The sequence below is a fragment of the Nerophis ophidion genome, linkage group LG12, assembly GCF_033978795.1.
Source record: "Nerophis ophidion isolate RoL-2023_Sa linkage group LG12, RoL_Noph_v1.0, whole genome shotgun sequence".
Classification (NCBI taxonomy): Eukaryota; Metazoa; Chordata; class Actinopteri; order Syngnathiformes; family Syngnathidae; genus Nerophis; species Nerophis ophidion.
This window is the reverse complement of record NC_084622.1, coordinates 31,249,711-31,265,837: the sequence shown is the minus strand read 5'-3', so window position 1 is coordinate 31,265,837 and position 16,127 is coordinate 31,249,711. Positions and strand designations below refer to the sequence as shown.

The window sequence follows — 16,127 nt, the reverse complement described above, 5'->3', positions numbered from 1 at the left end:
GCCCCTAATTTTTACTGTACCTATTTTTACCAAGTTTTGAGCAAATTAATGACTTGCAGTACAGTGAAACATTTAAAAACTTTCCTATGTAACATTCTGACTACCAAATTGCATTTGTTACCAAAGATTGGGGTATTTTCTTCAGCAAAGTTATGCAAGCGGAGCCAACGCTCATAAAACCCAATATAAAAAAAAAACATAAAAAATGCGCGAACACTCCGAAACCTTTGTTCTACGATTGCTTCCAATATTTATTTAATAGTTATTAAAGTGTTCCATTACAGCATTTATATTGTATTTTTTTTCAAAGTTTTTGTTTAAAATGTATTTAGGGTAATACTTCTTAGTGCCATTGTTAATGATACTATTTACTATGTTCGATGTAGCACTCATGTTGTTTTTGTTCTTGTCTAATAAGTGACTAATATTATTTTCTACATGTCTGTAGTATGTTGGTTAGCTTATTCTTATACATTTTGTAGCTATTTTTTGCCTCTACAGATCTTTGTGTTAGAAATGTTTTTTTTTTTTGTTACAAGCATTTTTCAGTTAATTTGTCATTAACGGTGGATTAACCTTTTTCTGCTTCCTATTAAATTGTTTCCATGGAAAATTGGTCATATTAGTTCATGAAAGTACTGAAAAAAGGCCGAATGCTTCATTTAAGAAAGTGCGGAATTCAGTACTCATCATCCCTACTCAACAAATAGCCCATGCTGCTGTGCGCCCATGATGTTTTTTGCTCACTTTGTCTCCCATAGTGTCCGTAAAACATGCTCTGTCATATATTCAGCCTGTTACCTGAGCTCCGGTAAGCTTGCAAAGTGTGTGTAAGAGAGTCTTAAGGGTTCGGTGTGGGACGTCACTCTTCAGTTGCTTCAGTTTTTCTTTGGGGAAAACCTTCATGATGTTGTGGACATCGAATAAAATCCGATCAAGGTTGATTGTGTTGATGGTCTCAGGGAGATGGCGGATAAGCCTCCACAGGCACTGTGTAAACACACACAATCTTAGTTTAGAAGTCTTAACTGAAACTGAAAGTGTGTAATGTCCTCAGTTTGGAGACTTGCCTTCATCACTAGTTCAGAGAACATGGGGGACCCAGCTGTTGAAACCAAAGTGTCCTGAAGCATCACCAGCAGGGCACTGCAAAGAAAATTCAGCAATAAAAACCATCTCAATTAAATACAAATCAATACTTATTTTGTATATTAACCAATGGGGATGTGAATGTTACAACAACTCATGATTAGTTTAAAATTTTTGGGTGTTGATTCAATTTGTAATTGATTCCCAATTCAACACAACTTTCGATTCAGATTCTCGCAAATAATTATTACAATAAAACCTTTTCAAAAGACATTACCAGATCTTGTCTTGACTGCTAAGTTATAGACGACATTGAGGATAAAATAATGGGATTAAAAAAAATGTATTCTTAAAATTGACACACACACGCACGCACGTTGTCAAACTAAAGCGGTAACGATGATAATTTTTTTTAATGTGCAATTAACATCATGACTCCTTTTTGACCCTCGACCAATTCCGTAGCTTAAGGAAATGTGGTGGCGTCCAGTTACTGTGAAGGCACAAGCGCGAAAATAGCGAGCCATGGCAAGTCGTTCGGAAGCTCTCCTTCTCAAATAGTGGGAAGCACGTGTGACCTACGGGAACAATCTTTTCTTTGCCCTATCAGAATATGATGAAGCGTATGTAGCACTTGGCCTTACTGTAACCACAGTGGGAGACGAGAAAAGACCGGCATGTTGTTTCGTTTAATGTTAATAAAAGTAAAATGTTATGCAGAGGTATAACAATTTTATAGACAAATTATATAAATTTATGCTCACGGAGTGTGGGGGCTTAAATATTTTTTTCTTCTTAGAGGGGGGGGGTGTAACAGAAATATTTGAGGATAAGACAAGTTTATCTTCAATCGCCGTGAGATGACATCTTTGGAGCAAACGCTGGTGGTGCGTTTTGCCGCTTGTAGAGAGGAGGAGCTTCATGTTCGTGTTGAGTGCATTAAAAACATAAAATGTAGATTGTTACTCCAACTGCTTTATTATGATGGAATAAGAGATCAGCAGAAAAAATACTTTTCTCACATATATACACACACACACACACACACACATATATTTTGTTCAAATTTATTACAATCGTAATAAATAAGAATCGCGATGTGGATGTAATTCCATTTATTTCAGCACTTGTGTTGAGCAACTATTATTTTTGGACACAAATATCCTGTAACTCAATATATTTGTGGGAATTATAATTTGGATACTTCCCTCAAATATACCATATAGAATCAAAAGCCTAGATCAACCATGCAAATGTCCCCAATGGGCTTTGAGCTATAGATATAGTATGATAGTAGGATTTTCTATTCCTCACTATTATCATATTTTCGGGAAGTAAAATTATATTTATTTTAAAAAGTAGTGGACATGCCATAGACATCCTGATTTAACTGTTGGCTGTAAAAACATAAATTGGTCTTTTAACTATGAAATAACTTCACCATGTATGAAATACATTTATTATTGTGCTGGTTGCCAATCGGCTCACACTAACCTGGTTATGTTGGTCTGGTCAGACTTCTCCAAGACTCTGACTATGACCAGATTGATTGATCTGATGACTTGCTGCCCTTCTTCTATGTCTTCCACTCTGCTGTCCAGCATCAGTGTTATGAGACCATGCATTAGGTCCTTCAAGACACCCATGGAAGCTTCTCTCGCCAAAGACTCCAAAGAGAACAACTAAGGACAGACAAGAAAATAAGGTATGCTATAAAGTGTTTCAAATCAAGCTCTGCAGATAAATGAATCACACGAAGAGACTCACAGATAGCATGTTGCCAAGGATACAGCTGTATAATTTAAATATGTCCTTCTTGTCCAGCCTGTCATCAGCCATGTGCGTATTATAGATGAGCCTGAGCTGCATGAAGGTGGCAATAAGGAACTGGTCTATGTGTCCTGACATGACTTCTGCTTTGTTCTCCTGCCACAACACCTCATCGATCTATGGGGGAAAAACATTTTCACCTCACTTCAAAAACAGTGAATAACCAATCTACTGCAACATTCAGAATGAGTTGGAATTTAGGTAGTACCCAGTCTCCCGTCGAAAGGCAAAACCCAGTAACTCCATTTTAGTCAAAACTGAGCTGATAATAATTTTGGAACTCCTTTACATTAGTGTATGCGATATTGTAATTTGTTCCGTAAGTAAGCTGTTACGCGCATGGCAGGACCTAGCAACTACCACATAACCGCGTAGATACAACAGAAAAACCTAGTATCTCAAGGGACCAATCGGATCTTCTTTGTCAGTCGCCTTATTGTCTTTAATGAGACATTTGCACGAATGGGGGCCGACGGTCAACCTGATTATGTGATATTATGGCACGAGGGGATATTTGGAAGATTGGCCCAGGACGTTGCAAGCACCTTCATTAAATGTATTGTTCTTGATTCTTCCCCTTGCATACTCTTTTGGGCAGATAACTGTGGAGGTCAAAATAAAAACTGGACGCTGTACATGGCTCTTGCCCAATGTGCAAACGCAGAATGGGGCCCACCCGAGATTGTGATAGAATATCTGGAGAAAGGGCACAAGTTCATGAGAGCAGATTCAATCCATGGCTCAATCGGCAAGAAAATGAAAGCTCAAGAAAACATCTATACGTTTGATGACTTTGTAGATCTTTGTAAGACACCATCAAGACCGATTGGTTTTCCTTTGTTTTCAGCTAGAAGTGAGTTACTAGGTTTTGCCTTTGGACGGGAGAAGCGTGTGAAGCATTACGGTCAAGATAACTGATTGAGAGCAGCACATATAAATAAATAAAAAACAGGGTTCTGTACCTGTGCAAGTGCCTGTATGCTAGTGTTAATGTCCCCACTGGCCACTTGAGATATGACAAAATTTATCGTAGAAGCTGTGCTGTTGTGGAGGTCATCAAAGTGTGGGGAGACAGCACGCATCCTCGTGAGACAAAACAAAGCAGCATTAAACAGTCTGCTTTGTATACAGAATGTTTCAGATGGACTTACTTAGGCTCAGGGATAACAACAGGCTCCAGAAGCTCATCTAGCTTGTGTTGGACGAGGTCTGGCAGCTCACACACTCTGCTCTGGTCCATCTCAATCATGTCTAAGTCTAACTGGAACTCTCTGGGGATGGTGGGCATGTGAGAAGACTCACTGTGCTGGGCATTCTGACGGGCTTGGCTGCGGTTGGTAAGGAAACAGTACACGATTTTATTACTTATTGTAAATGGATCAGTGCATTTTAACAAGAAGAAAAGCATACATTTCTGCCTTAAATCATCTAAATGTTGTCAACACTTCAGAATCCCCCTTTTCAATGCCTATAATCAATCAATCAATGATTATTTATATAGCCCTAAATCACTAGTGTCTCAAAGGGCTGTACAAACCACAACATAAACCACAACGACATAATACCAAACAAAACTAATAATATACATATATTTAATAACATTATTCATTAATTTGAATATAAATGTGGTTAGAATAATTTTTCATGATAACTAGACGATTACTGTAGCTGACACGTTTCTAAAAAGTCTCTACAAGGGCTGGCTGGAATATTGAGTTTTATGATATCAATATTTTTTCTACCTGATATAGGATGAGATGAGACCATTTATAGATGTGTATAGTTGTTAAAACTAAATTGGGTTCTCATAGAAAGCTGTTCTGCCTTTTTCCACTCTTCGCTCTCTGTGCTGCAATAAAATTCTGGCATATGATGGATAGGGATGGGCAACATGCCCTGAAATATAGATGGCGATATATATTGCAGCCTCTTGCGATGACAATATACATCACGATAAAATATTTTGCATAAAAATTATAGTAGAACCAATTTAAAAGAGGTTACATAGAATCAAAATGTAGCTGCTGACATATGCGGCCATATATTTTTATAGTATAGTAAGTCAATAGTGCAAATTAACTAAAACAGAAGCAAAAACTACTGTTGACTCTTATTTCCTGAGTGTGTAAATAACAAAAATGACAAAGCAATTTGTGATGATAAAAAAAAAAAAAAAATCTAATCTCTGTAGTATTGACCATATACTGATACTATACTTGGTATCGTTAATGTCAATGTTTGTCGATCTGCCCACCCAACTAAAGCTTAGCAGATGGTTAGCTATGCCTTTTTGTATACTCTTAAAGTGTGTGGCATAGCATATTTAGTTGTTCTTTGTCTTCAAGTCCTTTAATGATAATGACACTTTTTACCACAATGAAAGCAAGGAATAATGATTTAGGCACGCCCTTACACTGTGGAGGTACTTTAGCAGCTTGATTGCTAACAAGGACGCTATATTGCGTTATGGACACATTCAGTCGCTTATCGCTGTCAAATTTGAGGGACACAGCTGCAACGTGCATGCATTATCAAGATATAATAAAAGTATTAAAAGCTCTGTTGTGGACGAAATTCATATAAATATATTATACATTCAAATCCTTTTTAGGATTGCGCGATATAATGTTTATTTGTCAAGCATCCATGCAGGTGGACGGTGAGACGGTACCAACACTCAAACATATGAATTAATGTTACTTTTATTTAACATACTTTCATCCAACCTCATATTCCAGAATTTGACGATTACCATATCACTATAACACCCAGCGTTAGTTTCTCAATCTCCATTTGTTCTGGTTCTAAAAAGGCACACATAGCCAAAATGAACAAATATTTGAAACAACTAAAACATGTATTTATTGACGCTGCTATTCAGCGCAACTAACAGAATGTGTGATTACAGAATAAAAGTTAAAGTTAAAGTACCAATGATTGTCACACACACACAAAGTGTGGCAAAATTATTCTCTGCATTTGACCCATCACCCTTCATCACCCCCTGGGGGGTGAGGGGAGCAGTGAGCAGCAGCAAAAACACTGTATAAGGACCCAAAAGTTACAATGAATGATAACTAGGGAAAAAATGCACATTGAATTATGATTATATAAAAAAGAGAACGATTTTTCAAATGACACTGCAATACATCAAGTACATTTGTTGATGAAATTGCATTCAGAGCTTTTCGTCATGGACACAGAGTGACGAGAGAGGAAGAAGAGGTACTCACATCCTATAAGTGCGATACATAATTCTGCTCCAGAAAAGGAAGGCAGGAAGAATACAGAAAAAAGGAGATCACAGGAAAAAAGGTGAGGGGTTAAGAGACATGCAGGTAGGTGGAGCACCATCCAGGCATGCAAAAGGCACACAATGGTTGCTTCCACAGAAAGTTGGCTTTTGTATCAGATTGAGTCTAAGTACACTCCAGGGACAAGCGCATTGGGACATCCTGTAAGGTGAAACATTACTGAGGGGAATTAAGGGGTTTAGCCCAACATCACCCTGGTAAATAAATGACTATGACTGTGCTCCGTTTTCACACACTTGTGTCATCTTTGGTACGGTTCAAATTAGGGATGTTACAAACATCTGATCGGGGATTCTGATAGTGTTCATCCAATACTGATACCAATACAGATACCAATACAGATAGCATGTATTAACTGTAAATATTAAAATGTATTTATGATGAGCACTATTGACGGTTAAACATTCTGTTTATATTGTTAAATTAAGTTATTTGTTATATTTTTTTACTTACACTTGTATGAACAAAATATAGTCAACAGTGCACAATAACTGTTCAAAATAAGAAACTAGTGCGGCGTGAGACGTAAAGATGTATTGACACCCAGTGAACTACAGTATTTTTAGGACTATAAGTTGCGTTTTTTTTTGTACTTTGGCCGGGGGTGAGACTTGGCCAAACTATTAAAAAAAATAATAATAATAAATAAATAAATATATATATGTAATATATATATATATATATATTTTTTTTTTTTTTTTTAATATATTTTTGGGGGGGTTTGGACGGGTCTCACCCCCCGCTAGACTGTGGAGAAGACTGCGACTTATTGTCCGAAAAATACGGTAATCATACAAGTGAAATGAGAGGCGTAAATAGACCATTTTTTTCCGACCTGGAGAGCAACCAAACATGCAAAGCTCCTAAAAAACGGAGGAGGAGAAAAAAATTAATATCTTCAACATAAATAGAATCTTACCAAGTTAGTCATGGTGAAAGAAAAGGGTGCAGAGTGGCTTAGAAAACTTGTACTAGTGAATCCAGTACCGGTACTCACAAAATGGATTAATAGCATTTAAATGTCTACTTTGTCAGCTATACTTAAAATGAGTAGTTTCTGTTGGTCCGTATAACAAACTAAAAATGAAATGTAATTTATCCTTGATTAAAAGATGTCAAAAACAATTAAGATAATTAGGGTATAACAGAAAATCCAATCTCTTTAAATATTTACTTAACCATTTTTTCTGATAATTTGTTCCAAACCTATTTTATCCATGGTTTTATATACAGTTTGTCACCTTACCATCATGAAATGTATTACACATGTAAGACATTTCTACTTCCAGTAATCTCTCATTCCCTTCTCCGAATCTGTGGTGACCTACTTGAGTTTGTTGGGGTCTTCTGGCGTAGACTTGCGTAGGAAAGTGCCATTGGAGTTAGCTAGGTGATGATCTCTTTGTGACCTCTCATTGGCACTCTGCTTTGGTGGCACAGCAGTGTTCTTCTTTGCTGAAGAACGCTTGATCCTCTCCTCCAACATGCTCATGTCTTTCTCTGATAACTAGAAAGGATGGAAGCAGGGTGAGGACAGTCAATTTAAATCCATTAGAGAAGTGATTTCCAACCACTGTGCTGTGGCCTATTACTATTTCATGTGTGATCATCAGGTGTGGTGTGAGAAATTATCAAAGGTCACTTAACAGATGCAAACATTCATTTATGTACTACAAATAATGTAGCTTAAGTCAACAACTATGCCAATAACCAGGAATAACAGGAAAAAAAATATGTCCAGGAGGTACACATTAACTTGTGTTAAAACCTGGTGATGGTGTGCCGTGACATTTTTCTCTTAGCTCAAATGTTGGACAACACTGAGCTAAACTATTGAAAATGTTAAACCTACATTTCCAATAAGTTTGTAGACTTGGTCCCCACAGACATTGTAGACAGCCACTACTGTGTTTAGGGCAGCATTGCGGACTGAAGTGTCTCTATCACCAATATGAATTGCAATCTCCTTCAAACACTTGGCTGGAGTTGGTTGGCATACATTCATTCCATAGCCTTCTATTAAACAACCCAACTCTTCCAGACACTCTGAAAACATGAAACCAAAGACAATATGCAAAAAAATTAATTTACAGTAGCTCAGCGATTTATTGCAACTCTGGTTAGTTGGTACCTACCTGCTCTTTGTTTGGAGTTTTTGGACTTTGTCCCATCCATGAGATAAGGGAAGACCTTGGATGCAGGGTAAACCTTACACAGCATGGTAAGTATTGCTCGAACATCTTTGCGAACCCCATCCTTTGACTCTCCCACCTTAAAAAAAAAAAATTAGACAAAAATCAAAGATGAGTGACATACATTAGGCTTATCATGACAAGTGTGATGTGTGCTGACCTTGAGTATAAGGTAGGGGATGAAGGAGTTTGCCTCATACTCTGTAAGATGATAGTCCTCTCTGTTGAGCGTGGCAAATAACAGCTTCAAATACTCCAGCACCTTCATCAAGACTGTAGTGTTGGTGTCGAAAAAGCGCAGAGTGAACCACTTAAGAATCAGATCCAGGCAGCTTATGGTGGCATCACTCTCATTCTCCAACCTCTGTGAAATACATAAATGCAGTGACTGTTTATATTTGTAATTGGAATGTGCCCCGATCGATCAGCCAATTTTCTTGAAAATGTAAAATGACTGCTATTGGACCCACTCTCCAAAGGTAACAATCACTTCCATTACAGCAAATAGAATGCATTTCTTACTACTTCAAGTACCTTAGGACAAAGTCACACACCAAGAGAAAGCATGAGAAGGCATGCTAATAGCTAAGCTAACCGCTAAGCTAGCTTGAAACAACAAAATAAATAAGTCCTTAGTAAACTTTAAGAAGTGTATAAGATACTTTTGTTGCAGCAGAAAGTAAGCAGTTATTAACAGGAAATTAACAAGTAGATTAATATTGGTATTGGCCTTCTTATCCTTTAGATTTGCTTTTACCCTACAAACCATCGCAAACCCTGTCATCCTCCGGCACTCATCTCCTAATTATTCCAAAAGTCAGGAAACAAAGTCATGGGATGGCATCTTTTCAGTATTATGACCCCCGTCTATGGAACAGTTTGCCGGAGGTCCTCAGGGCTGCAGAGAACCTTGATATTTATAGGAGCAGGATCAAGACCTACCTTTTTGATCTGGCTTTTACCTAATATTAATAAGATGAATTAGTCGTACGTACTTCGGGGTTAGCATTGTCACAGTCAGCAGAAAACACATAAGAGTTGGTGTTATCAATACCAAGGGTAATATCAGTATATGATTGATACTAATTAGAATATTTTTTTCACTTTTTCAAAAAATTTTATATCGTTTTTTTTTTTTTTTTATGTTTACACATTCTGAGAATAAGTTCCAGGAAACATGAGAACTTTGAGGGCAAAGTAGATTTCTGTGAGTAATAGATACATTTTTGATTGTTTAGTTATTGTGTACTGTAGACTGTGTTTTGATCAAACAATTGCACATATAGTACATTTAAATAAGGAACTAGTTTAACAATATCAGCACAATATTTTAACTGTCAATAGCACTCACCATTTATTGAAAAATGTACAGTAAATACATGTGATCGCTATCCGTTGATCGCACTCATTGAATAATCAACATCGGAATCGACAACATAAACCCCTAAATTCTAAAAATCCACAGAAATAAAAATCGAAGAGTCCTCACCTCAATCATGATGCTAATGGCCTTTACATGTCTCTGGAAGTCCACATGGAAGAGCTCATCCTGGAGCCACTTGGCAAAGCAGGTGGACATCTGAGTTTTAAGCTGCTCCACATACTCATCTCGAGGAGTAAGGAAGTTCCACTTCAAGATCTGTTAAGGCAGTTTGCAGTCGAGATTTACAGTTGACCCCAAATTCTACTAAATTCTACTACTATTTTTGCACACTTCCCATAAAATATCAATAGTACTCGAAGATCAGGTCATGCAGCCATATACTGAATACCCACCTCAGATAAAAAATTGAGAACCCCTCATTATACCAACTTTTCAATTTACAAACTACGGACCAAATAAAAATATGTTTTGGTGTACCAACCTTGTCAGAGTACAAACGCCACCCATTAGGTGCCTGCAGCACAGCCATTTTGCCCGGCAGCGCATCCATTGTAGACGGGCTATTCTCTCTCCTGTTTATTCAAGTCAGCACAACAGTGCTGTCGTTGGCTACTGTGCTACTTTGTGTGCTTTTTAAATCCAAAACCCAAAACCAGTGAAGTTGGCACGTTGTGTAAATCGTAAATAAAAACAGAATACAATGATTTTCAAATCCTTTTCAACCTATATTCAATTGAAAAGACTACAAAACCAATATACTTATCGTTCGAACTTGTAAACTTTTGTTATACTGTGCAAATATTAGCTCCTTTGGAATTTGATGCCTGCAACATGTTTCAAAAAAGCTGGCGCAAGTGGCCAAAAAGACTGAGTAAGTTGAGGAACTCTCACCCGACACATATTTGGAACATCCCACAAGTGAATAGACTAATTGGGAACAGGTGGTGCCATGATTGGGTATAAAAACAGCTTCCTAAATGCTCAGTCAATCACAAACAAGGATGGGGAGAGGGTCACCACTTTGTGAACAAATCCGTGAGCAAATTGTCGAACAGTTTAAGAACATTTCTCAACGAACTATTGCAAGGAATTTAGGGATTTCGCAATCTACGATCCGCAATATCATCAAAAGGTTCAGAGAATCGAAAGAAATCCCTGTACGTTAGCGGCAAGGCCGAATCGACATTGAATACCTGTGAACTTTGATCCCTCAGGCGGTACTGCATCAAAAAGCGACATCAGTGTATAAAGGATAACACCACATGGGCTCAGGAACACTTCGAAAAACCACAGTCAGTAACTACAGTTGGTCGCTACATCCGTACGTGCAAGTTAAAGCTCTACTATGCAAAGCAAAAGCCATTTATCAACAATACCGAGAAACGCCACTGGCTTTGCTGGGCCAGAGCTCATCAAAGATGGACTGATGCAAAGTGGAAAACGTTTTGTGGTATGACGAGTCCACATTTCAAATTGTTTTTGTTTTTGGAAAATGTGGACGTTGTGTCCTCCGGACCAAAAAGAAAAAGAACCATAGGTTATAGGTGCAAAGTTCAAAAGCCAGCATCTGTGATGGTATGGGGATGTATTAGTGCCCAAGGCATGGGTAACTTACACATCTGTGAAGGCACCATTAATGCTGAAAGGTACATACAGATTTTGGAGCAACATACGTTGCCATCCAAGCAACGTCTTTTTCATGTACGCCCCTGCTTATTTCAGGAAGACAATGCTAAGCCACATTGTGCACGTGTTAAGACAGCGTGGCTTCGTAGTAAAAGAGTGCGGGTACTAGATTGGCTTGCCTGTAGTCCACAAAAATGGAGACCCCGGACTGTTGAACAACTTAAGTTGTGTATCAAGCAAGAATGGGAAAGAATCCCACCTGAAAAGCTTCAAAAAATGGGCTCCTCAGTTCCCAAACGTTTACTGAGTGTTGTTAAAAGGAAATGCCATGTAACACAGTGGTAAAAATGCCCCTGTGCCAACTTTTTTGCAATGTGTTTCTGCCATTAAATTCTAAGTTAATGATTATTTGCAAAAATATAATAATTTCTCAGTTCGAACATTAAATATCTTGTCTTTGCAGTCCATGCAATTGAATATAAGTTGAAAAGGATTTGTAAGTCATTGTATTCTGTTTTTATTTACCATTTACACAGCGTGCAAACTTTACTGGTTTGGGGTTTTGTATTTGTATGCCTTTTTACAGCATTTCTATAGTTTTGGAAGCTCAATGTGAGTACAAATAAAGCTATGGATAAGCAAGGTATGGTTTGAAACATTCAGGAAATATTCACAGCGCTGTCAACACTGCCTTCTACCGCCCACTGCACAAGATTAACCAAAAAGAAAGTAGATTTTTTTTATTAATCTAAATTATTGTGGTGACTTGGCTGTTAGATTTAAGGAGTTTTGTGATTTTAAACTGTGATTGGACCACAGGGCTAGTGACAGTGTGTGTGCACATGTCAGCAGGTGGGCTGGAAAAGAGGACAGTTCTGCTAGTTGTTTTGGCTTTGTTAACAAGGGATAGTTGATCCATCACCCCCTTGTTATGTTTGTTTAATAGACATTACTGTATAGAGCTTTATATTGTGTTTAAAATGTACAAACCTTTACAAAAAATTGACTTTTGTCAAAGCTGGAACTTGTACTCATATTTACATTGTTTCTTATGGAAACATTTGACAAACTTTTTACGAATTCTGTTGAAGAAAATTATGAGGAACGAAGTTGTCATTAGCCATGTACTGAAACACTCATAATAGACAAACAATATGGACCGTAGATTTCACCCTTATTCTGAAATATTTGCACCTTATTTTGATTATGGCAATCAATCGGTTACCTTCAGTTGTTTCTCCTCTTTGATCCTCTGCTCCTTAGCATTAGGAATAAGGGTAAAGAGAGGTCCGGACTTATCTTCATCATCTTTTATGCTTTTGGCAGCAGGCTTCTTATTAGAAGCACCCTGACAAAGAATGCAAGATTAAGATTTTTAGACAAATATTTTCATATTAGATAAACTGGTTCACAGTGTAAAAAAGAAATAGCAAGTCAATTAGAGACAAAATAAGGGAAAACAAAACACAAATTAGGTGTTAAATGCTCCAGACTTGCAAGCATGCAGTAGAATGACAAGAAAACTATGTGAGATGTTTGCTTGTGTTCTATTTTTATAAGCATGCATGTACATCTTTGTCGGCAGATTCATTGAGCTAAAACGTGTGCATAGGTTAGATTTCACCTACAAGAGAGAAGTGTGTTAGTTTAATCAAACATTTGAACACTAAGAAAACCATTAGTGATAACAGTTGGACAGAGTAAACATGAGGCCATAGGCACTTAGAAAGGATGGACACTTGTTTGCAATCTAAAGTGGTCCACAACTGCTGGACTATAGCCCAAACTACAGAGCTCATACGACATTTCCTTAGTAGATCTAGCAACTAATGTCTCATTAGGAACCCATCTGTTCCAGAGCTACCTGTTGACTGCCAGCAGCAGTCTTCCCTTTGTTGAGGGGCTTTTTACTAGCATTATTGTCCTTGTCCTTGGAGGGAGGGGTAGGGTCAGGGTCCTCAGGGGCAGAGGGGTGCTGAGCGAACAGAAAAACCATAGAATGTTGACAAATCAGTCAAGTACTGACTGATGAGTACCAAATGATGTACACACATGTACAACAATGGTCCATGAGCGGTAACTGAAATATAAACGTCGAGATGTGTGGTGAACGTAATTGATGTCAAGATATAGAAAACCATCCGATTGCTGACAGGGCATTTTAAATATATAAATGAAACCGCTACAGCAATTAAACTTTTAAATTAGAATTCTAGAAATTCCCTGATTGGTTTTCTACATGTTTAAACTAATATAAATGTTTTTTAAATACAATCAATTATCTTCCTGCATTTGTTATCTCAGGTTTAAATTTCCCTCAAAATGCTGGGGCCTAAAACTGATGTGTTTTGTTTTATTTGAATGGTTTGGAATTTATCCTCCAAAACTGACATTTTACTGTATGCTCCTATAATATTGTCTGTATTATATACAATGTTTAGGCCTGGGCAATAAATCGATTTAATCGATACATTTCATTTTTTTGTTGCAGACATTTTAGAAAATAAAACAATTTATGTTTTCCTCTTCTTGCGCCGGCAATTTTTTTGCACCCAGGAGCTTTTGCCTTGCTCATCATTTTAATTTTCCTGAAGGAACTCTCCTGAAGGAATCAATAAAGTACTATCCATCATTTTTCTTAGGGAAATACACACACACATAGCAGAACATGGCAAGTGCTATAGCAAAAAGAGAGTGAGATGTTTCTTCCAAAAAAAAATAGTGTTTTCAGTGGTTTGTTTCTGCGATAACAGGCGTGTAACAAATGACTGCATGCTGCAAAGTTTGTTTAAAAAAAAGAAGCTACTTTATTGTCATTACGCAAGTACAACAATTTATTTTCAGCATAAACCCGTTCAAACAGAACAGGAACGCTGATGGGTCCTCTACTGCTTAAAGATAGCAGCATAACAAACTTATTCTAGCATCTGAAAGATAAGCGTCCAGCGGAGTGGGGGAAATTCAACTCTTTACAAGGTGAACAAGAACATAACAAACAAACTCTTGCTAAATGCAGCTTAGTGTGGTGAAATAATTTATACAAGGTACCAAGCATTATGAGAAAGCACAGTGGAAAAAGATGACTAAAGGGGTTTTTCTGCACGTTGCTCAAGATGTGCTACCCAAACAGTGGAAAAGCCTGCGTTTATCCACTAAACTACAGCAACCTCTCAATGCTACATTTTTATTTACAGAATAACTTTTTCAAGACAAATTAAGTTTGTACTTTAACAACTCCAAATGTTGAGATTTATTTATTTGCTTGCAATATGCAAATTTTTTTTGCTTACAGGAGTATTTTGTTAAAAAGAAAATTGTTGCCTCCCACTGGAAGCTCTATAATAAACTCTTTGATTAGAACAATGCATATTGGTCAATATATGAGCAGAAGCATCACAGTAAATTTTCCAGAATTAGCTACAATAGCAAAATTTCATCTGTTAAGATTTTTTTTTTTTTTTTAATAAAAATATCTAATATATGTCTGTTCTAAAAAGAAACCACTTCATAAAGATTCGACTTTTCTAAAATTAAGATGCAATGTGTGCAGTACCCTAGTTTTTGAGCAAATAAAAGCAAAATTTGCTTTCAATCATCTCGGTCATTTGTATTCATTAGTTAACTTAAAAATTAAGAGAAAATAATGAGAAAACATTGTAAATACATTTTTGTTGAAAAATTTGAGATTTTATTTTTAGACCTTATCGCCCAGGCCGTATATTATTTCACATTACAATATCACCAACAAAATATACCCGCCAACAGCATTTGGATTAAAAAGAACCATCACAAATGTTCATTAGTTATGTTTAAAGCAGGTGTTGACACAGACACATACCTTCTTGGCAGAATATCCCCCTTTGACCTTTTTAGATTCAGGTTTATTATCGACAAAGTCCTCACTGGATGGCTGAGACCTGGAGGCTGTAGAAAATGTGACATTTGTGAAACTAAACGAATACCAGACTGTCAATGCACAATGTTATTAAATGCTAGTTGTCTTTTATAGGACATAGCATTTTAAATGTTTTTAAATTCTTCCATGCAATTATGAAGAATGTGTAGTAGTAAAAACAATTAAAAACAACACCAACAAAGCGAAGTAGAAATAGTATATTCAGGGAAAAGCGATAGAAAATGGATGGAATATTAAGTAAATAATTAGGGCTACAAATGAAGATCAAGGTGAGGGCCTAACCTGGAAGAGGTGTGCATTGTTACACGGTCTGTGATCACAATGAGAGGCGGCCAATTTCGCTTCATGACAGAACTTTAGATACAACTGAGGTAACTTGGTGGTAATGCAGTGACAAACCTTATCAACAGCGCACATCAAGTTTAAAATATCATCTGAAAGCGAAACACTTACTCGAGGAATGCACTAGCAATAAATGCATCAACAACAAGCAGAGGAGAACGTTACACTGGCAGTTTACCTGCATTAATGTTAACAAAAGTACTACAGTTATGTTAAATATATGCCTTTGCTAAACGGACAGCCACCGCATGTAGGACTCTTAACATCTATGAAAAAAAAAGTCCTGCAAGCAGATATCATTTATATCACCACAGCTGATCTGTCGTACAATACCTTTAAAGGCTCAACTATAGCAGGGTTACACCAACTGTACTACACAAACAAGAGCATGAAGTTGAAACTACCAACTGAATGTGAATTTATTTTGCTTACTG

General features: G+C 37.1%; 1 protein-coding gene across 4 annotated transcripts in view; it reads right to left on the bottom strand.

Annotated features, from left to right (window-relative positions):
* The window catches only part of ckap5 (cytoskeleton associated protein 5), a 74,128-nt gene that overhangs the window by 11,572 nt on the left and 46,429 nt on the right, over nt 1-16,127 (bottom strand). For 2 of the 4 annotated variants that reach the window (XM_061917367.1, XM_061917369.1), the window contains exons 26-40: nt 15,274-15,359; nt 13,300-13,410; nt 12,661-12,783; nt 9,915-10,064; nt 8,586-8,789; nt 8,369-8,504; nt 8,086-8,279; nt 7,562-7,740; nt 6,153-6,176; nt 4,071-4,247; nt 3,882-4,002; nt 2,857-3,036; nt 2,584-2,771; nt 1,071-1,146; nt 802-990 (exon numbers count right to left, since the gene is read on the bottom strand). In XM_061917367.1, the coding sequence (XP_061773351.1) occupies nt 802-990; nt 1,071-1,146; nt 2,584-2,771; nt 2,857-3,036; nt 3,882-4,002; nt 4,071-4,247; nt 6,153-6,176; nt 7,562-7,740; nt 8,086-8,279; nt 8,369-8,504; nt 8,586-8,789; nt 9,915-10,064; nt 12,661-12,783; nt 13,300-13,410; nt 15,274-15,359 (2,138 nt within the window). The remainder of the gene's footprint in view (nt 1-801; nt 991-1,070; nt 1,147-2,583; nt 2,772-2,856; nt 3,037-3,881; nt 4,003-4,070; nt 4,248-6,152; nt 6,177-7,561; nt 7,741-8,085; nt 8,280-8,368; nt 8,505-8,585; nt 8,790-9,914; nt 10,065-12,660; nt 12,784-13,299; nt 13,411-15,273; nt 15,360-16,127) is intronic. The other 2 variants (XM_061917368.1, XM_061917370.1) reach the window with 2 other exon arrangements.